This window comes from Phalacrocorax carbo, chromosome 2 (assembly GCF_963921805.1).
Source record: "Phalacrocorax carbo chromosome 2, bPhaCar2.1, whole genome shotgun sequence".
NCBI lineage: Eukaryota > Metazoa > Chordata > Aves > Suliformes > Phalacrocoracidae > Phalacrocorax > Phalacrocorax carbo.
Window position 1 is genome coordinate 167188420 of NC_087514.1, and position 19572 is coordinate 167207991.

The 19572-nt window shown below is 65.0% G+C and overlaps 1 protein-coding gene across 3 annotated transcripts; it reads left to right on the plus strand.

Annotated features, from left to right (window-relative positions):
- The first annotated feature begins 382 nt into the window (after positions 1 to 382).
- PTPN23 (protein tyrosine phosphatase non-receptor type 23) lies at positions 383 to 19544 on the plus strand. 3 transcript variants are annotated; one of them, XM_064445218.1, is made up of 25 exons: positions 383 to 543; positions 3817 to 3891; positions 5100 to 5227; positions 5802 to 5878; positions 6863 to 6912; positions 7510 to 7641; positions 8724 to 8804; positions 10102 to 10233; positions 10454 to 10501; positions 10803 to 10859; positions 11446 to 11504; positions 11791 to 11870; positions 12087 to 12201; positions 12580 to 12645; positions 13030 to 13175; positions 13592 to 13912; positions 14290 to 14444; positions 14584 to 14735; positions 15002 to 15181; positions 15392 to 17564; positions 17762 to 17946; positions 18096 to 18200; positions 18301 to 18439; positions 18537 to 18650; positions 18738 to 19544. In XM_064445218.1, the coding sequence occupies exons 1-25, from the start codon at positions 460 to 462 to the stop codon at positions 19260 to 19262; spliced, it is 5379 nt and encodes a 1792-aa protein (XP_064301288.1). In that variant the 5' UTR covers positions 383 to 459; the 3' UTR covers positions 19263 to 19544. The 3 variants fall into 3 exon arrangements, with proteins under 3 accessions (XP_064301288.1, XP_064301290.1, XP_064301289.1); XM_064445220.1 differs by having other exon boundaries at positions 18753 to 19544; XM_064445219.1 differs by having other exon boundaries at positions 17765 to 17946.
- The last annotated feature ends 28 nt before the right edge of the window (positions 19545 to 19572 follow it).

A 19572-nucleotide genomic window follows, 5' to 3' on the forward strand; every position in this document is an offset into this window, starting at 1 on the left:
GGCCTGGGGGAACCAAGGCCGGGGGGAACCGGGGACGGAGGGAACCAGGTCCGGGGGGAACCGGGGGCGGAAGGAAGCAGGCCCGGGGGAACCGGGCATGAGTGAGGCCGACCGTTGCTATAGGAACCGCCCGTACCCTCCCCGGGGGCGGGGAGTCGCCATAGGAACTGCCGTCTCCTCCTATCACCGAGCGAGGCGTCGCTATGGGAACGGCGCTTGCCACGCCTAGGGGCGGGGCGTCGCCGTAGGAACCGCCGTCTCCTCCTATCAGCGAGCGAGGCGTCGCTATGGGAACGGCTCTTGCCGCGCCTAGGGGCGGGGTGTCGCCATGGGAACGCCGCCGGAGGGGGCGTGGCGGCGGCGCCGGAAGGGGCGTGGCGGCAGGGGGCGGGAGGACTCGGTTTCCCGTGAGGCGGCAGGAGCGGTTCCGGCGGGCGGCTCCGGCGGGCGCAGGCCGGGATGGAGGCCGTGCCCCGCATGCCCATGATCTGGCTCGACCTCAAGGAAGCCGGGGAGTTCGCGTTCAACGCCGCTGTCAAGAAGGTGAGGTCGGGGAAGGGGCGGTTGGGGCCTGCGAGGGGTCCTGGGGGGGCGAGAGGGGCCCGTGAGGGAGGGGTCTGGGCCTGTGAGGGGTGTTTGGGGCCTGTGAGGGAGAGGAGCGCTTGTGAGGTGCCGGGGAGGGTGTCTCTGAGAGGTTTGTGAGGCCTGTGAGGGAGAGGAGCGCTTGTGGGGTGCCGGGGAGGGTGTCTCTGAGAGGTTTGTGAGGCCTGTGAGGGAGAGGAGCGCTTGTGGGGTGCCGGGGAGGGTGTCTCTGAGAGGTTTGTGAGGCCTGTGAGGGAGAGGAGCGCTTGTGGGGAGTGTTGAGGGGTGTCTGTGAAGGGTGTGGGCGCTGGGAAGGGGAATCTGTGAGGCCTGGGGGAGGGGGAGAGGTTGGGGGGGTTGGAGAAGAAGGGTCTGCGAGGGGTGCGAGGTAGGAGGAGTGTTTGGGGGGGTTTGGGATGGCGAGTCTGTGAGGCCTGGGGAGGAGGGGGGGTGTCTCTGAGAGGCCTGTGAGGGAGGGATTACTCGGGGTGGGGGTGTCAGGGGTCTCTGTGAGGGGTGTTTGGGGTCTGTGAGGATGAGGAGTGCGTGCCTGGGGGGATGGGCAGGGAGGAATGTGAGGCTGGGGGGGTGTTTGGAGGGGGAGGGAGGGGAGGCGCTTGAGGAGATGGAGAGGGGGGTCTGTGAGGCCTGGGAGGGAGGGGGGTGCTTTGGGAGGCCTTTGGGGGGGTGTCAGTGGCTCTGTGAGTGGTGTGGAGGGGACTGCGAGAATGAGGAGTGCTTGAGGGAGGAAGAGGGGCTCTGTGGAGGGTGTTTGGGGGTCTGCAAAGGAGAGGAGTGCATGGGGCAGGGGGAGGTTGGAGGGTCCGGGGGCCGTGTGTTTGGGGTGTGGGGAGTCTTTAGGGTGCAGAGGGTCAGGGATTTTTGGGGCAGCCTGGGTTTATTGCTGGGGATGTTTGGGGGCTCTGTGGGTCAGGGTGTCGGGGGGGTCTGGAGGTGTAGGGGCTGGGACAGGGCCCTGGGGGCCCTGGGGCAGGGAGGAGGGTGAGCCACGGTGCCTCATCACCCCGTGGTAACTCTGGCGTGGCACGGGGGGGCAAGGGCACAAGTGCATCTGTGCTCCCCTCAGTTCCCCTCAAGCTTGGCCCTGCTCGTTTTGCTGCCTCCTCAGGGCTGCAGGACCTTCCTCGGTGGCCAGGGTCAGTGGGGGGGTCCGTGCTAACAGGGTGCTATGGGGTTTGGGGAGGGGGGAGTCCCTGGAGCGCTCCCCAGCCCGGGCAGAGCCTTCCCCAGCCGCCTCCAGGCTGAGCGGTGAGTTGGCAAGTCCGTCCCCGCCGCATGTGACCGCTCTGACTCCCGGCTCCCGCCGCTGGATCCAGCCTCCACCGGCAGCAGTCGTTGTTCACGCTGCGGTGGGTCCCATTAGGAGATCTGGGTTGGCGACGGCCGATTCCTTGCGCCTCCTTTCCCTCCGCTCCGGCATGTAAAAGGGGGGGCCAGGAGGGGGGAGCTGGTTCTCCCACCGCCAGCAGCCCGGCTAATCATCAGGCGCTTAAAAGCCCCAACCCCTTCACAGTGGTGTCGGAGGAAGGTTGAGAGTCTGGTGGGTGCGAGGTGACGGGCTCCTTCCTTCGTGGAGGCCACCGAGGGGGACAGGACCTGCCCTTGCGATGAACCAATGGCTTAAGGGAGGTGAAATACTTAATTAAGCAGCTGTAAACAAGCTCCACCTCTGACTGGCGTTTCCTAGTGCTGCCTACGGATGAAAAGTACAATTTGTTGATATGGAAGGAGGGATGGGAGGTGTTTCTTCTGCGTTAATGCCACCACCTGCTTCCTGCCCCGCTGGTTTTTGGGGTGCTGAGGGGGGATGGCATCCTGTCAGACCCCAGCAGCGGTGTTAGCGTGATGGGGAACATCCCTGTTCCAGGAGGAAGGTGTTGCGGGACCGCTGAGCTGAGTCATGTCGTGCCGGGACAAGGTGCGGCGGCCGTCAGTGTGGCTCCGGCCCTGCCGTGCCTGCCCGCCAGCGCCAGGGGGACGGTGGCCTCCAAGTCCGAGCTGCGCCAGAGGGATGGTGGCTTATCAAAAGCGGGCTGATTAGGGAATTCCTGTGCACAGCAGCAGGTGGAAACCTGTTTTGTGAGCCAGGCTTCCCTGTGGATGTTTGATGGAAAGGGTGCTGTTTTGCTGGCTCACTAGAACTGACAGGGAATAAAAACCTGGCACCCTGGTCGAAACAGAAAGGGAGGAGAAGAAACTTCCCTCATTTCTCCAGCGCTGACCTGTGTTAACCTTGAGCTTAAGTGGCAGAAGGTGTAGGCTGCCCTTCGTGTGTCCCTAACCTCCCATAGCTGGGCTGGGGTGGATCGAGCTGCCGGTGCCTGCCTGAGCTGGGGCAGCGTGGGGCTGTGGGTCCCCGACTCTCCCCTGCGGCTGCTGGGAAGGTTGGATGAATTCCTGCCCGGACCCTTGGAGGATCCCGAGCTGCCCATGGCCAGGCAGCCCTGTGCTTGCTGACAGCATTGTGATCCGAGGGATAGCGAAACCCTCACTAGAGGCAGGTTTGGGGAGCTCCGCTTCCTCTGCCATGGTGGGGAGACATAGCTCATCACCAAGTGCCTTCCTTAGGCATGCCAGAGCATTTTTATTTTTTAATGAACACTTTTGGCTGAGCCTGGCTCCAACTCCACTCCGTACCGAGCGAGAAGCTTCTGGCGGGGGCTGCGGCGCTGTGCTGCTCGGCATAGGCACGCGCTACCCTGTTTCGTTTCCCTTTCGGCCCCCGCCGTGGTGAGCTGCCTCCTGGCCAGCCGCCAGCATGGCGTTCACCCTCTGACAGTCAGTGTGAGGCTTTGCTTTCATCCAAGCTCAGAGGGGTATCGGGCATGAATCCGGAGTGACTTCAGCTCGGTCTATCCTGTTGGCTGGTGACTCCTTGGGATCTTGCAGCCACTTCATTCTGGCTTTTCCCTGGAATACCTGGGGCTTTGCTTCCTGACATTGTCTCTGCAGGACCCTGCGCCTGGCTTTGCGTTACGCTGAGGTTCAGCAGGAACTGGGCAAGATTTGGGGTATTTTGGAGGGCAAATAAGCTCCCAACCAGGAGCTGCAAGGCCCTGAGCCAGCGCTTGCCCCTTTGTGCTGCCAGACCCGCTGCGGGGGCTTCTCCCAGGCTTCCCGGGCAAGCTGCCAGTTGTAGTTCTGGCGCGGGGCTAAAGTCAACTTTTGGGTGTCGGACAGGGCCAGTCTCTCACCCCTTTCTTCCCTTTCCAGTTTGTCTTGAAGAACTATGGAGAGAACCCAGAGAACTACAATGAGGAGCTGCGGAAGCTGGAGGTTCTCCGGCAGGTAAGCCAGGCTCCGTCCCCAGTTGCCCCGGTGAGGCCTGCCAGTGCCAGAGCCGAACCACGGGGGCTGGTTTGTCACCTGCTCTGCGCTCGAGGATGTGTCTGCCGGCTCCCTCCACTTCCCTTCACCAGGAGCTGTGCCAGAATGCTGCCGCTGCTACTCTTCCTCACCAGTGACCCACAGACTAAACTTCTGGCAGCCGGGCTGCGTGCTGGGCTCTCCAAGGCTTCCCAAGGAGTGTGCAGGGGTTGGGCGTTAGGGCTCTGCTCTCTCCGCTTCCCTGAATTTGGGGGGTTTTGTGTTGGATACACCTTCCCTGTTGGGTGGAAGGAATCGCTTTGTTCAGCTGGGCCGGTGCCTGAGTTCTTTGCAGTGAATAAATTGTCACTTTTCTCTCAGGTTTGGATACTTGTGTTAGTCACCGGGGTCATCAATTTGGGGGCCGCTGAGCAAGTTAGAGACAGCCTTGGCCCCAGACTGCTGGTAGCTGAAACATGGGTGGGGAAACCTGCTGGAGACAGCAGAGACCCTCCCCGAGACGGTGCCGGTTTGTACCGTGCCGTAGGTTTTGTAGTGAGGCCGTAAGCCTGATGCACAGGATGGAGCTGGGGTCACCCATGGTGTTGGCACTGGGGTCTTCTCACCGGCGTCTCCAAAGCACAGCGGTGGTCTGCTGGCAGGCTTGGAGGTGGGTGGGCTGCTCAGACACCCCCAGCCTGGGATCTGGGGAGCTCTGCCCTCCACCCATGGGCGTAAACCTGAAGCAGGAGGTTGAGAAACCTCTCTAGGGTCTCCTGCTCTTCCCTTCCTTCTCCTGACACAGCTTCACTGTAGCAGCGGGTCCCGTGGCCTGTCCAGGACACCCCCTTGTCAGTCGCTCCCCAGTTCCTCTCGTTCATTTCACCCGTAGGAGCCCATGCTGGGGAGAGCAGAGACTCTTCCTCCCTGAACCAGTTGCTCTGGATCCATAAAGTGGCTTCCTCCAGCCTCATGTTTAGGCAAACAGACCTGTTTTGCTACCTGTGTTACACAGGTGTTTTCCAAAGGCCTTGCTTCATCCCGGGGGAGCCAGCTGGTGCCCGGCTCTGGCCATCCCCTCCTGCCTGCGGATCTCACCATGAATCAGGCAGGCTCCTATTCCTGCCTGACACATTACCCATGAGCGCAATCCTGTCCCTGGGGCAACCTCTTCCTCCTCTCCCTTCCAGAGCGCTGTCAACGTGCCCAGGGACTTTGAGGGCTGCAGCACGCTGCGGAAGTACTTTGGCCAACTCCACTACCTGCAGAGCCGCATCCCCATGGGCGCTGAGCAGGAGGCGGCGGTCCCCATCGCGTGGTGAGGAAGACCCTCTTCCCTTTTACCCTCTCCAGCGAGGGGCTCGGGCATCGCTGGTGGGAGGATCGGCTCCCAGCAGGTGCTTCCTAGAATGCAGAGGCTGACCCAAAGCGGCGCAGCTGCTCCCTCTTCCCTATACACGTCCTTTGCCGGCATCCAATATGCTCCTCCCCGAAGCCTGTCGGCTGTAGCTGGGTGGCACGGGGGTGTCCTGGGGACCCCTTGGGAAACAACCTCCAGGCCTGGGGATCTGGCAGGGTGTTGGAGCTGAGCCGTTGGGCAACGCGAGGCAGTAGCTGGCTCTGAGGAGACATGGGACGGTGTCACCACACGAGGTGACAGTGCTGAGATCCCCCAGCGTAGCGGAGTCGTGTGGCCGCGTGTAAACGGGGTGCCTCTGTGCTCACGAAGCCAAAACGAGCCCACTGGGCAGAGAGGGACCCTCCCACCACCTCCAGCACCTTGGTTCAACGTGCAGGGTGATGCCAGGCAGGGAGGGACCCTTCTCCAAACCTCTGAGAGAGTGCATCTCCTGACAGCGCCTTTTCCTGCCACGTGGCTTCTCTCTTTGCAGGACTGAGATCTTCTCTGGCAAGACGGTGACTCACGAGGACATCAAGTACGAGCAGGCATGCATCCTCTACAACCTGGGTAAGGATGTGGGGGACTGGCTGCGGCTCTGGGCACGAGGGTTCCTTGTCTCCAGGAGGATCCGGGCCCTCCTCTCTGCCTGAGCTCCGTGTCAGCCTTTCTTGGTGCTGCCGAGGCCGTGGCTCAGCCTTGTCATGCCTCTGCCCCTCCGTGGGGCTGGGTGCTCAACGTCGGAGTTTGCACGAGCAGTTGGCTTTGGTTTTCATCTCCTTTCCTTCCAGTTGGAGCACACCCTGGCCATGCACTGCCCTCCTCTCGGTCAGTGGTTGCACCAAGGAGGCTGACATCAGGTTGTGACATTACAAATGCCCTTTCTGGCACAGTGACAGCCTCCGTCAGGCTTTGTCTGACTCCTGCAGCATCCCACCTCCTCAAAAGCAGAAAATGGGTGGAAAAGCATCTAATCTAACACTTTTTCCCCAACCTGTGCTCTCCAGCCATTGGACAGTCACGGCTCAGAGTGGGGTGAGGGGTTTTGGCTCCAGCCCCAAAGGGAAGGTGACGCTCAGCCCCTGGACACAGTTAGCGCAGCTGAAAACCCTCCCTGGCACCAGGGCTGCCCCTTTTGCTGCAGCTCGGGAGTGGCTGCGCTCTCCCAGCCAACCGTGTGCAGGTTTAAACCCCACGTGCTGCTCGGCCCAAGGCATCGGGAGCTGATGTGGTGCCCGGGCCCCTTTCGAGAGGCGGCTGCTCCCTGAAGTTGGTAGAAACCCATCTGTTAAACCAGGAGGGTGTTAGACAGTCACTTGTTAATACTGAGGATTTATTTCCAGTGCGGGACTTTCCTGTGCTGAATGATTTTTGTGTCCAGCCTTTTCACGGGGCCTTCCAGCACACGGGTGCCCTCTGAGACGGGTGTCCTGGGTGCTGCCGGGTGTCTGTGGCCAACTTCCCACAGAGTTAAGGCTTCCCTGGTGCAAGATGCCCGGGCTCCGGGAGCGGTGAGCACGCTTGCCCTGCTGAGCCACTGTCCTTTTTCCACAGGTGCGCTGCACTCCATGCTGGGCGCCATGGACAAGCGAGTGTCCGAGGAGGTAACAATCTCGTGGGGCCTTCCTTGGTGACTTTTCTCTCCCACCTGGTTAATAGCCACAAGTCCATAGTGCCGAGGACTTCTCTGTAACCTGGGTGGTTACAAGCATGTTAATGTCAGACACCAGCTCTGGGTGTCTGCTCTGACCCGGTATCGCCGTAGGGCGTTCTGAGGGGCCGCTCTGGGGGTCTGCATCCCTCCCTGCCCCGTCGTTGCCCCAGCAAGGCTCTGCCTGGGCTGGCCAGGCTGTCCTTCCCCCCACCCCCAGCACGAAGGGCCGGGAGGGGGGAAATTGGATGCAGCTTGGGGCACGCTCAGCCAGGGGCAAGCACCAAGCTGTTTAGAGCCCCAGGAACTCTCTCCAGGCTTGCGGCAGCTGCTTTTTGGGGCTTTGGAGGAGGCAGGGAACACCTAACCCCTGCTGAGCTGGGGTTTATCATCCTAACGCCCCATCTGAAGGGAGGTCGCTGCTTTCCCGGTCTTGCCAAGTCTCCGCGGATCCCTTGCGTCCGGCAGCACGTGCCTACGGCCATCAGCTGGCTCGGCGCACATGCCAGAGGGCTGCTGCACGCCTGACGCGTGTTCTCCATCCTCTCAGGGCATGAAGGTTTCCTGCACCCATTTCCAGTGTGCTGCCGGGGCGTTTACGTACCTGCGGGATCACTTCCCTCACTCCTACAGCGTAGACATGAGCCACCAGATCCTCAACCTCAACATCAACCTCATGCTGGTAGGAACTGGGCTCTGCTTCCACTGGGGCACTGGTCACATTGGGATGGCTCTTTCCACACCTTGAAGGCGGCTGTTGCTTGACCGGGGGAGGGGTGTTGGTAGGGTTGGGGGCTCCTTGCTCAGTGCTTGGAGCCAGCTGGGACAGGACCCCGGTGCCCTGTGGTGGGTTGATGTCTGGGCGGCTGCATGAGGGGCTCCCTCCCATGGGAGGGAAGGAGGTTTTGGGGGGCAGCGGGGAAGAGGGAAGGCTCTTTGCTGTCCTGCTCATCTCTGTGTCGTTCGGGCATCCCTTGGGGCTGGCGTTTACTGCGCTCCGCTGGCCCCTCAGGAAAGGGGCTGTAGCTGGTGGGTCCCACTGCGGGTCAGGGCCTGGATTGGATACAGGGGGTGTCCCGAGGCATAGGGGAAACGGAGTGTTCCCCTTTTGTCTGAACACAAGCCCCCAGCGTGCCCTGGCAGCCCAGAGGGCCAGCCGTGCCCTGGGGGGCACCGAGCCCTGCATCGCAGCCGGGCGAGGGGGGGATTGTCCCGCTCTGCCCCGCGCTGGGGCGGCCTCACCCCGAGCGCTGTGGGCAGCGTTGGGCGCCGCAGGACATTGAGGGTATAAAGGTACTGGAGAGTGTCCCGAGGAGGCCACGGGGCTGGGGAAGGGTTTAGAGGGGAAACCGTACAAGGAGTGGCTGGAGTCCCTGGGTTTGTTCAGCTGGAGCAGAGGAGGCCGAGGGCAGCCTCATGGCGCTCTGCAGCTCCCTCCCGAGGGCAGGAGGAGGGGCAGGGCTGGTCTCTGCTCTCTGGTGCCCAACGCCAGGCCCCGAGGGAACGGCAGGGAGATGTGCCAGGGGAGGGTTAGGCTGGGCATTAGGGAAAGGCCCTTCCCCCAGGGGGTGGTGGGGCCCTGGCACAGGCTCCCCAGGGAGGCATCACGGCACCAGCCTGGCGATATTCCAGAAGCCCTTGGCCAAGGCCCTCAGAGACACGGTGTGAATTTGGGGTGTCCTGTGCAGGGACAGGAGCTGGGCTCGGTGGTCCTTGTGGGTCCCTTCTAACTCAGGACATTCTGTGATCCTATGTCCTCATCAGGGCCAGGCACAGGAGTGTCTCCTGGAGAAGTCCATGCTGGACAACAGGAAGAGTTTCCTCGTGGCCCGGATCAGCGCCCAGGTGAGCCCCTGGGTAACCTCTGCGGTGCTGAACTCTGTCCGCTCCCACCTCAGCGCTTGCTGTTCCCAGCACAGCCCTGCTCCCGCCGCACGGAGCGACGTGTGGGATCGGGAGCTCGGGGAGGGCGTCCCAGACCCTGTGCGGTGTCGGTGCAGTCAAACAGCTGCCTCACAGGGTGCTGCTGTTGCCTTGGGCTGTGAGCATGACCACCAGCTCTTGAAAGGAGCCTGTAAGATACCCCAGAGGGAAGGGATTCCATCCAGGGGAACCTTGACAGACTGGAGAGAGAGGCTTGTGTGAACTGCATCAAGTTCAGCAAGGCCAAGTGTAGGGTCCTGCCCCTGGGTCGGGGCAACCCCTGGTGTCAAAACAGGCTGGGGATGAAGGGATCAAGAGCGGAGAAGGACTTGGGGGTGCTGGGGGTGAAAAGCTGGACACGAGCCGGCCATGTGCACTCACAGCCCAGAGAGCCAGCCGTGCCCTGGGCTACATCCCCAGCAGCGCGGGCAGCAGGGCGAGGGAGGGGGTCCTGCCCCCCTGCCCCGCTCTGTGAGACCCCCCTGCAGCGCCGCCTCCAGCTCGGGGCTCCTCAGCGCGGGACAGACACGGGGCTGTTGGAGCGGGGCCAGAGGGGGCACAGAGATGCTCCGGGGGCTGGAGCCCCTCTGCTGCGAGGCCGGGCTGGGAGAGCTGGGGTTGTTCAGCCTGGGGAGAGAAGCTGCGGGGAGACCTTATTGCGGCCTCCCAGTGCTTAAAGGGGGGCTGTGGGAACGATAGTCAGGGACCCTTTTTCAGGAAGTATAGCAATAGGACAAGGAGCGATGCCTTTAAACTGAAAGAGGGTAGATTCAGAGTGTGTATAAGGAAGAAATTCTTTACTCTGAGGGTGGTGAGGCGCTGGCACAGGTTGCCCAGAGAAATGGGAGTCACCCATTCCCTGGAGACATTCAAGGCCAGGCTGGCCGGGGCTCTGAGAAACCTTATCTAGTGGGAGATGTCGCTGCTCGCTGCAGGGGGTTGGACTGGATGGCCTTGGAAGGTCCCTTCCCACCCAAACCATCCTGTGATTCCACCCCTCTGTGTGGGGTGAATTTATCGTGGTGATGTCACTGGTCCCTGGCTCTGACCAAAAACACCCCCGCAACGTCCCCACCGGCTGCTTTGCTGCACTGCCCGGGTGACCCAAGGGCACAAACGCTGGAGCCGGTGAATCCTCCTGTCCCTTTGTTGCTCTCGGTTCTGCCTGGGATCCGGCTTTCTGGGGGTGGTTTCCAAACACCCGTCCCTCTCTCCGTAGGTGGTGGATTACTACAAAGAGGCCTGCCGGGCGCTGGAAAACTCGGAGACGGCCTCGCTGCTGGGAAAGATCCAGAAAGATTGGAAGAAGCTGGTTCAAATGAAGATCTATTATTTTGCTGCTGTGGCCCATGTAAGTGGGGAGCCCCGCTCGGGGTCGGGGAGCCACTTGGCTGCAGTGTGGGGACCTGCCCTTTGCTCCCAGCCCGGCTCTCACGCCCGCTTTGGAGCGGTGCTCACCACGGTGCAACCCACGACCAGGCTGTGGCTGCTCTGTGGGGTTTTCGTCCCTGTTTCAAAGCTCTCCCTTGAGTTACGGAGCTCTGACAGCGCCCGCGCGTGTTTTCTTGCAGCTGCACATGGGAAAACAAGCCGAGGAGCAGCAGAAGTTTGGGGAAAGGGTAAGCAGAGCCGTGTCGGCCCATCTCGTCCGGGCTCCCGATCGCAGTCCTGCCCGGGGAGGGTTGAGTCCTGGGAGAGATTGTCACGCTCTGCGACACTGGGTGTCCGCGGCGCTGGGGACATGAGTGTGTCACCAGCCATGTCCTGCCTCCTGCAAGCGATGGGTGTTGTTGGAAAGCCCCGCAACGCCGAAGGAAGCTGCAGCTCTTGTGGGGGGGCTGGTGGTGCTGTTCCTGTGCAAAGCAAGGGTGCCTACTTCTGCGCCCACCCTGGTACCCCTAACTCCCAGTCTCTCTGCAGGTCATCTACTTCCAGAGCGCTTTGGATAAACTCAACGAAGCTATCAAGCTGGCAAAGGTGTGCTCCTGCTCCACCTTGTAGCACTCGTTGGGTGGGACTTTTTTACAGCTGCTGTGCTGAGCCGTGGCTCGGTCCGGTGGGACACCACACCACGATGAGAACTGGTGGCGTCAGTTTAAAAGCTTTCTTTTGCTCTTGACTGGGCTGGCAAACCTTTGCCGCCTTCCCAAAGTGTCCCTTTGCTTCTGCGGCATCTGGCCAAGCCCGAGGCTCTGGTGTCTTCTGGCTGCTTGGTCTCCCAGGGTTTCAGGGGGAATTGGTTTGGTTTCAATCATCCAGGAGCACATGGGCAGCTCCAGAAGGGCTGTGGGCTGGCAGCTCCCCACAGACCCCCTGGTGCTGATGCTGCGGCGCTCGGGAAGCCAAGGGTGGCCCCGCGGCGGGGTCTGCCTGTGCAACAGGGACAGGGAGGATTTGGGGCTGCCTGCGGGCATCCCCGTTCCTTTGTGGGGCGCAAGGAGAGATGGCTGGCGAGGCTGCCGCTGGCTCCCCGGCACGCTCAGGCTGTGGCCACGGCGCACGGGGCTGTGGGTGGCCGCGATGCCCGTTCTCTGCCTGCACTAACGTGCTCCCATTTCTGCAGGGCCAGCCAGAAACCGTCCAGGAAGCCCTGAGATTCACCATGGATGTGATCGGTGGCAAGTGAGTCTGTGCACGGGGCACCCCTGGACGTCACCGTCGTCCTTCTCTGTGGGGTCAGAAATGCCTGGTGTCAGCCCAGGGAGCGTCCCCGGTGTCCCCAGTGCACGGACCCGAGCACCCCACGCTGTCTGAGGCTCTCGGGGTGTGCGGCTGCCCGCGGGTGTTGCTCTTTGCTCTCGCTGGAGCAAGCCCGAGACACACAGGGCCTGATGCCGCAGGGAGCGAGCTCGGGGAGCCGGGGAGGCTGCCCGCTCCTCGCCGATGCGGCATCGCTTCTCGCCTCTAGGTACAACTCGGCCAAAAAGGACAATGACTTCATCTACCACGAAGCTGTGCCTGCTCTGGACACCCTGCAGTCCGTGAAAGGTGCGGATGGGCAGTGCCCTCTCCCGCCAGCTCGGGTGGGCGAGGGACACGCGCACGCAGCGGCACGTGGTGGATCCATGGGGCAGTGGGGCTTCGTGCCACGATCCCCTGCTCTCCTGGGATCGCTGGGAGCAAAGGTGTTGGCTGGGAGGACCCGTCTTAGGAATAATCGGCTCCCCGTAGAGGTTTTGGGCATGTTGTGTGCTTGACCCCCAGGTGCTCCACTGGTGAAAGCCCTCCCTGTCAACCCCACGGATCCAGCCGTCACCGGCCCCGACATATTTGCCAAGCTGGTGCCCATGGCTGCCCACGAGGCCTCTTCGCTCTACAGGTGCGTCCGGGGCCACGGCGCGGGCGGGCACGGCTCTGCCAGAGCCAGGGATGAGGATCTCTGAGCTCGACAAGGAGCCCATGCCCCAGCTCAGCCTCTCCGCGGCCTGAAGGGAGCTGGGGGGGACTGAACTGGCCACGGAGGCTTCCCAGGGGAGCTGCCGCCCTCCCCAAATGTCCCCACGTCGCCCTCATGTCTGGCTGCACCCGCTGTCTCTCCCGGCGGCTGGAGCTGGCCTTGCTGCCCAAAGGGCCCTGGGGATGGGTGAGGCTCCGGCCCGCTCCTGCAGGTTTCGGAGCGCTTCTGATTTACAGTGGAGGTTTCCCTACTGCTGGCGCAGCACTAAAGGATGGGTTTTTTTCCCCCCCTCTGTCACAGTGAGGAGAAGGCCAAACTGCTGAGAGACGTGATGGCGAAGATCGAAGCCAAGAATGAAGTGCTGAAGTACGTGTGAGCTGTACCTGACCGGGGCCCCGGCCCGTTCCTCCCCGCGGGAGATGCAGGTGGCGGTTGGGGCTCCCTGTGGCCTGGCTTGGGGGTGTCCCGATGATCCCCTTGCCGGGGGTCCCGCCCCGGCGCCGCTGGGAGCACAGACATCCCGGATCTGTCACCCTCGTGCTGAGGAGAGTCATGTTCCCAGTTTACCCAGCTCTGGGGCGGGTTCCAGTCCCAGTGACCGGTGCCCAGATTCGCTCAGGCCGTCGGGGCGATGCCGCAGCGCTGCGCCCCGAGTTGGCCGCGGCTCGGGGTGGAAGTGGGGAGCCCCTTCCCCCTCGGCTCGCCGGGGAGGTGCTGCCAGCGCTCAGGGGCTCGTTCTCTCCCCTGTAGCCAGTTCACGGACTCCCTGCAACTGGACCCCGAGACCGTGGACAACCTCGACATGTACAGCCACATCCCCCCCATCCTGATGGAGAAATGTGCCGCGCTCAGCGTGCGCCCTGACACCGTCAAGAACCTCGTCCAGTCCATGCAGGGTGAGGACACTGGGACGTACTGGTGGGGACTGGGGATGTCTGGGCTGGCGCTGGGGGCAGCCACGCCGCTCCCTTGGGAAGGGCCGCTCCCATCACTAATTCCTTTCCGATACAAATTCCTTAACCCCAAAGCTGGCTGCGTTTCCCGCTGTCCGGTGGTGGGGATGCTCTGGGCTGCAGCCGAGGGGGTGGCGCTGGCTGGAGCCCGTTGCGGGCGGCTCCGCAGCGCACGCAAACCCTGGGCCAGCACCCGCGTGCGTGGGCTGCGATGCCCGGGCCTCCTCCGCTCGCCCGCGGCCAGATTTGTCCTTCAGGCTGCTGTGCCGATACCCAGCCTCGGGCGTGGAGCGGGTGGGGGCTGGGAGGGCTCGCAGCACGTTCAGCCCTTTGCCAGCCTCCATGTCTCACCCCCTCAGTGCTCTCTGGGGTCTTCACCGATGTGGAGGCTTCCCTGAAGGAGATCCGAGACCTCTTGGAGGAGGACGAGGGGCAGGAGCGGAAGCTGCAGGAGCTGCTGGGGAAGGCCCCGGCGCCCCAGGGGTCCCCCCCGCCGCCATCCCCGGGGCTGGCCGAGGTCAGCAAGGAGTGCTCCAAGTACCTGGAGGCGCACGAGAAGGCCAGCTTCACCAACACCGAGCTCCACAAAGCCATGAACCTCCACATCGGCAACCTCCGCCTGCTCAGCGGGCCGCTGGAGCAGGTCCGGGCGGCGCTGCCCTCGCCCACCTTGACCGAAGGTGAGCGGTGCCCCTCCCCGGGGAGGGCTGGCCGCCGCGCTTGCGCCCATCCCGGCCTCCCAACCGCACCCCGGGCTGGCGGGGAAGGCTGGTCCGCTTCCCCCCTCGTGGCGCCTGGCGCCAGGGCTTGCTCTGCGTTGGCGTTGGCCGCCTGCGTGGGCTGGGGCGGGGGTTTGTCCCCCTGAAAAACGTGCAAAATGGGATTCTGGCATGGGGACAGAGTGGGCTGAGACCCTGTTAGTGTCTTGGCCAATGCCTGGCTTTACCGCCAGCTCCTTCCCCCGTGGTTCGGTCCCCTTAGCCGCAGCACGTCCCGTGAGCCGGGGAGGCCTCGGTGGGTTCCGGCGCGGCCGCTCAGCCCTCCCCATCCCCCCCAGATGACAAGCAGGTGCTGCAGAACCTGAAACGAATCCTGGGCAAGGTGCAGGAGATGAAGGACCAGCGGACGTCCCTGGAGCAGCAGCTGCGCGAGATGATCCAGAAGGACGATATCACCACCTCGCTGGTCACCACCGACCGCTCTGAGATGAAGGTGGGCGCCGGACCCCACCTTTGGGGCAGCCCCTTCAGGCGCTGCGGTCAGGGCTGCGGCACAAGCTCTGCTCCCTCCCAGCCGACCCCGAGCCTCCCCGGCTGCCTGCGGCCCCTCAGATCCTCGCTTCTCTCGGCAGAAACTCTTTGAGGAGCAGCTGAAGAAGTACGACCAGATCAAGGTGTACCTTGAGCAGAACTTGGCTGCCCAGGAGAACATCCTGAAGGCCCTGACGGACGCCAATGTCAAATACGCGGCTGTGCGCAAGGTCCTGGCCGAGGTGGAGCACAAGTGAGTGGTGGTGGTGGGGAGCGTTCCCCGGTGGGGTCTGGGCGTGAGGAAACAGCCCTGTCCCCACCCCCAGGGAGAGCTGTGGGGCCACCACTGGCTGCTCCCGCTTGTCCCTCCTCGTGCCCCACTGCTGGGTGGCCACTGGTGGCTGTCCTGCGCCCAGTGTCCATCCCAGGCGGGTGCTGGTGGGTTCCCCAGCAGCAGAGACGCCCAGTTTTGGCCTAGCATTACGTTCCCCGCTCAGTCCCTCCACCCCGTCTCCCCAGGTGGAACACGACCGTCCAGACCTTGGTGGCTTCCTACGAAGCCTATGAGGACCTGATGAAGAAATCGCAGGAGGGGAAGGACTTCTACACCGACCTGGAGGGGAAAGCCGCCAAGCTGCTGGAGAAGGCCCGGGCTGCCTGCCAAGCCGCCGAGGCCAACAGGCAGCAGATCCTGGAGAAGTAGGTGGTGCCGTGCCCGTCATGGGGCCGCGGAGGGGCTGGAGGGGGGTGTAAAGCCGAGGTTGGGGTCCCACCACAGTGCAACACCCTCCGGGAGGTGGGGAAGCACCTTTGGGCGCTGCCCGCGGGGGGGCGGGGACTCTGGGCTGTGACTGGAGGGTTTGGCTTCGGTGGGGCAGCCCCGCCCTGAGCCCCGCTGCGTCCCGGCAGGGAGATGAAGAAGCAGCCGCCCCCTCGGCCCACGGCCCCCAAACCCGCCCTGCAGAGGAAAGCGCTGGAGCTGGACGCCGCGGGGCTGGACGCCGGCGACCTGCCGCTGCCCCTGAGCTCCCTGGTGCTGTCGGAGCTGCCGGAGGAGCTGCGCAGCCTGCCGCCCGATGTGCTGGCCGGGCACCTGGCCCGCCTGCCCCCCGCCACGCTGACCGCGCTGACCCTCACCCCGGCCGCTGGCCTGCGGCCCCCCGAGCCATTCCTGCCTGCGCCGCGCCTGGCCAGCGCCCCACTGCAGCCCTTCGCCCCCACCCACTTCCCGGCACCCCCTGCCCTCCCTGGGCACTACCGCCTGCCGCCGGTGCCCACTGTGTTGCCCACCTTTCCCCCTGGCGGGGGCTCTGCGGCACAGCTCCTGCAGCCCCCCGCCCCACAGGTGGCCGGGCCCCCTCCCAGCTCGGCCCCCACCGCAGCCCCCCAGCTCTTCCCGGCCGCCCCGCTGACGCGAGGCCCGGTGCAGCCCGGCTACGTGGGGTCCCCCACGCTTCCCCCCTGCTCATCCCCGCAGCACAGCCCCCTGCCCGGCTCCGCTCCTGCTGCCTCCTACGGCCTGGGCCAGCCCGGTGTGCCCGCGGCTGGCCTCCCCCGGCCCCCCGCCCTGGGGCCAGCACCCATGCGTGGCCCTGAGCCGGCCCCGGGCCCCCGGCCGGCCACCACTACGGTGGACAGCATCCAGGCCCCCATCTCCAGCTGCACCGTGCCCCCACGGCTCCCCGGCCCCTTCCTGGCCCCGCAGCGCCCGGGGCTGCCCGCTTCCCCCTTCCCCTACAGTCGGGGGGGGCTGCAGCCCTTTGCGCACCCCCCCCAGGCCCCCTTCCCTCCCAGGCACCACCCCCACACCTTCACCCCGGCGGCGCAGCTCCAGCCCCCCGTCGATGTGCCCCCTCGTGCCCAGGGTCACCAGCCGTTCCCCCCACCCCCCTTCCTGCCCCCGGGGAGAGGCCAGGTCCCACTGCCCTTCCAGCCGCCCCTCCGGCCCCCCCTGGCCCAGTTTGCCCAGCAGCCCTTCACCGGCCCTGGTGGGGGGCAGCCCACGCTGCCACAGCTCTACCAGGTCCCGAGGCAGGACAAGCTGCACCCCCAGGGGGTCCCCCCCAGCACGGGTGCCCTGCCCTTCCCCAGAGCTCCTGGCCAGGGCCTTCCACCCACGCAGCCCCTGCACCCCACCCTGGGGGGGCTGCAGCCGGTGCCCCCTGCCTCCCCCGCTCTGCCCTTCTGCCCCAGCCCCGCACCCCCCAGCAGCCAGGTGCCCCCTGGCACCGTGGCCATGGGCCCCCCACCGCCTGCCCCTGCCAGCCAGGCGGCCTCCCCCCACGTCGCCCCCTCTCCTAGCCCCAGCCTGAGCCAGGTGCAGGGCACGGTGGGGGTCCAGGGTCCCCTCGTCCCCTCCCCGGCCCCCTCCCCGCAGCCGGCGCTGCCCATGCAGCCCCCAGCGCCGGTGCCCAGCTCTGGCAGCCTGCCGCAGAGACCCCCACCCTCGCTGACGCCCGGGGCGGCCCCGCTCTCCCAGGGCCCCAGCGAGGCCCCCTTCCAGCGGCAGAGCTCCTCCACCGACGATCTCCTGTCCTCCAGCCCTGAGAGCCAGCACGGCGGCTCCAAGGCGGCCGTCGGCCAGCCCCTGCTGCAGCCCACCAAGGCGGATGCCAAGGAAGGGCAGAAACCCAAAGCGGTGCAGCTGATCGAGAACGATCCCTACGAGAAACCGGAGCGAGTCCTACGGCTGCTGGGGGAACTCGACCGCTTCCGTGGGCTGGTGGAGCGGCTGGAGCAGCCGGGGCCCAGCGGCAGCGCCGAGCTGGACGCCGTCTGGAAGGAGCTGCAGGACAGCCAGGAGCGGGACGCCCGGCAGCTCTCCATCGCCATCGCCCGCTGCTACTCCATGAAGAACCGGCACCAGGACATCATGCCCTACGACAGGAACCGCGTTGTCCTCTGCTCGGGCAAGGACGACTACATCAACGCCAGCAGGGTGGAGGACCTCTCGTCCTACTGCCCCACCATCATCGCCACCCAGGCCCCGCTGCTGGGCACCGCTGCTGACTTCTGGCTGATGATCTACGAGCAGAAGGTCTCCGTCATCGTCATGCTGGTGTCGGAGCAGGAGCTGGACAAGGTAGCCCCTTCCCTGGGTGAGCTGGCCCCTCCTGCGCCGGGGTTGCCCTGCAGGCTCTGGCGGGGACCAGGAGGAGGAGGAGGGTCCCGTGTGGAGGTGGTTGCCTTGGGTGGGATGTTACGGGGCTGCCAGGGAAGAGCGGGGAGGTCCCCCTGCCCGCCCCGGCTCCTGACGGTGCGCCCCGTTCCCTCCCGCAGCAGAAGGTGCTGCGGTACTTCCCGCCGGAGCGGGGCCAGCCCATGGTGCAGGGACCCATCACCCTGGTCCTCACCAGCCTGAAGGTCGCTCCCACCCACGTGGAGAGGATGATCACGCTGCAGTACCGTGACCAGAGCCTCAAGCGCACCGTCATCCACCTCCAGTTCACCTCCTGGCCAGAGCTGTACGGTGCTGGGGCGGGGGGTGTCCATGGGAGCCCTTCTCTGCTGAGAGGGGAGCGCCTGGCATGGGGAGGGGGTTTGGGGAGCACTGGCCCCTCCTGGCAGGGGAAGAGGGGGACCCCCACCCCAATAACTGTATCCTCCCTGGTAGGGGCCTGCCTGACAGCAAGGGGAGCCTCCTCCGCTTCATCCAGGAGGTGCACGGCCACTACCTACACCAGCGCCCGCTCCACACCCCCGTCGTGGTGCACTGCAGGTGAGCAGGGCTCGGGGGGGGCTCCTGTGGTGCTGGGGCGGGTGTGACACCCCCCCCCAGGGCCCTTTCATAGCCCGGGGGGTCGGGGGTCTCTCCGCAGCTCCGGCGTGGGCCGCACCGGGGCCTTCTGCCTGCTCTACGCGGCCATGCAGGAGGTGGAGGCCGGTAATGGCATCCCCGACCTGGCCCAGCTGGTGAAGCGGATGCGGCAGCAGCGCAAGCACATGCTCCAGGAGAAGGTGGGGGGGAGGGGGCTGTTACCCCTCCCCGGGCTTGGGGGGTGCTGCCATTGGCGTAGGGGGCTCACCCTGCCACCCTCCTCCTCCTCCCCTGCAGCTCCACCTCAAGTTCTGCTACGAGGCCGTCCTGCTGCACGCCGAGCAGGTGCTGCACCGCCACGGCGTGGGTGCCCCCGCCGTCCCCAAGGCCACCAACAGTGCCTCCCCCAAGGTGGGTGTGTTGGGGGGGGTCCCCGGGTGGGTGCTGAGGCGTCCTCCCCGCCCCTTCCCCGGGGCTCACAGGGTACCTCTCCCGCAGCTCTACTTCCCGCAGGACCCCCAGGACCTGGTGCTGGGGGGGGACATGCCCATCAGCTCCATCCAGGCCACCATCGCCAAGCTGAGCATCAAACCAGCGGGGACCAGTGGGGAGCCTGGGGGGGGCTGGGGGCCCGATCCTGCCCCCCTGCTGGACCCCACCACCACTATGGAGGTGCCCCTAGTGCTGCCTGACAGCCTGATGGACGGTGTCCCTGAGCCGCCCCCAGCGGGCCCACCCGTCCCTGAGCCACCCGGTGACACCGAGAGCAGCGACCATGTGCTGGAGAGCCCTGAGACCCCCGGGGGGCAGCTGGTGGCCCCCCCTGCTGCGCTCTCCTCGCTGGAGCTGCTGGCCTCCCTCACACCCGAGGCCTTCACCCTGGACGCCTCCCTCAAGGGCAAGCAGCGGATGAACAAGCAGAACTTCCTGCAGGCGCAGACGGGCGAGGGGCTGCGGGGGCCCCGGCCCAGCGACGACCCCCTCAGCATGCTTGACCCCCTCTGGACGCTTAACAAGACGTGAGGAGGGGGCAGGGTCTTGGGCTCGCCCTGGCCCCCTAAACCCAGCACTACAGCCCTGGGGCTGCTGCCCTGTCCCCCAGGCCCCAGTTTGGGACTGGAGCACCCCAGGGACCTCCTAGGGTACCCGGTGGGGGGGGGGGGGGGGTGTCCTACCTTCCCTCTGTCCCCCCCAGCCCCTCTGCTTTATACAGGTGTAACACTGGCCCTCGCCACGTTCTTTGACTCCTGTTAGAACTGACTTTTTCAGCTCTTTGCTACTAAAATAAAGAGAGTTTGATCTGCAGCTGTGCTGCTGGCAGTGCTGGGGGTCC

Coding starts and splice junctions, on each gene's coding strand:
- PTPN23 (XM_064445218.1), top strand. CDS start 460: ATGGAGGCCGTGCCCCGCATGCCCATGATCTGGCTCGACCTCAAGGAA. Junction 17,947..18,095: donor TTCACCTCCTGGCCAGAGCT/GTACGGTGCTGG, acceptor CCTCCCTGGTAG/GGGCCTGCCTGACAGCAAGG. Junction 18,440..18,536: donor AGCACATGCTCCAGGAGAAG/GTGGGGGGGAGG, acceptor CCTCCCCTGCAG/CTCCACCTCAAGTTCTGCTA.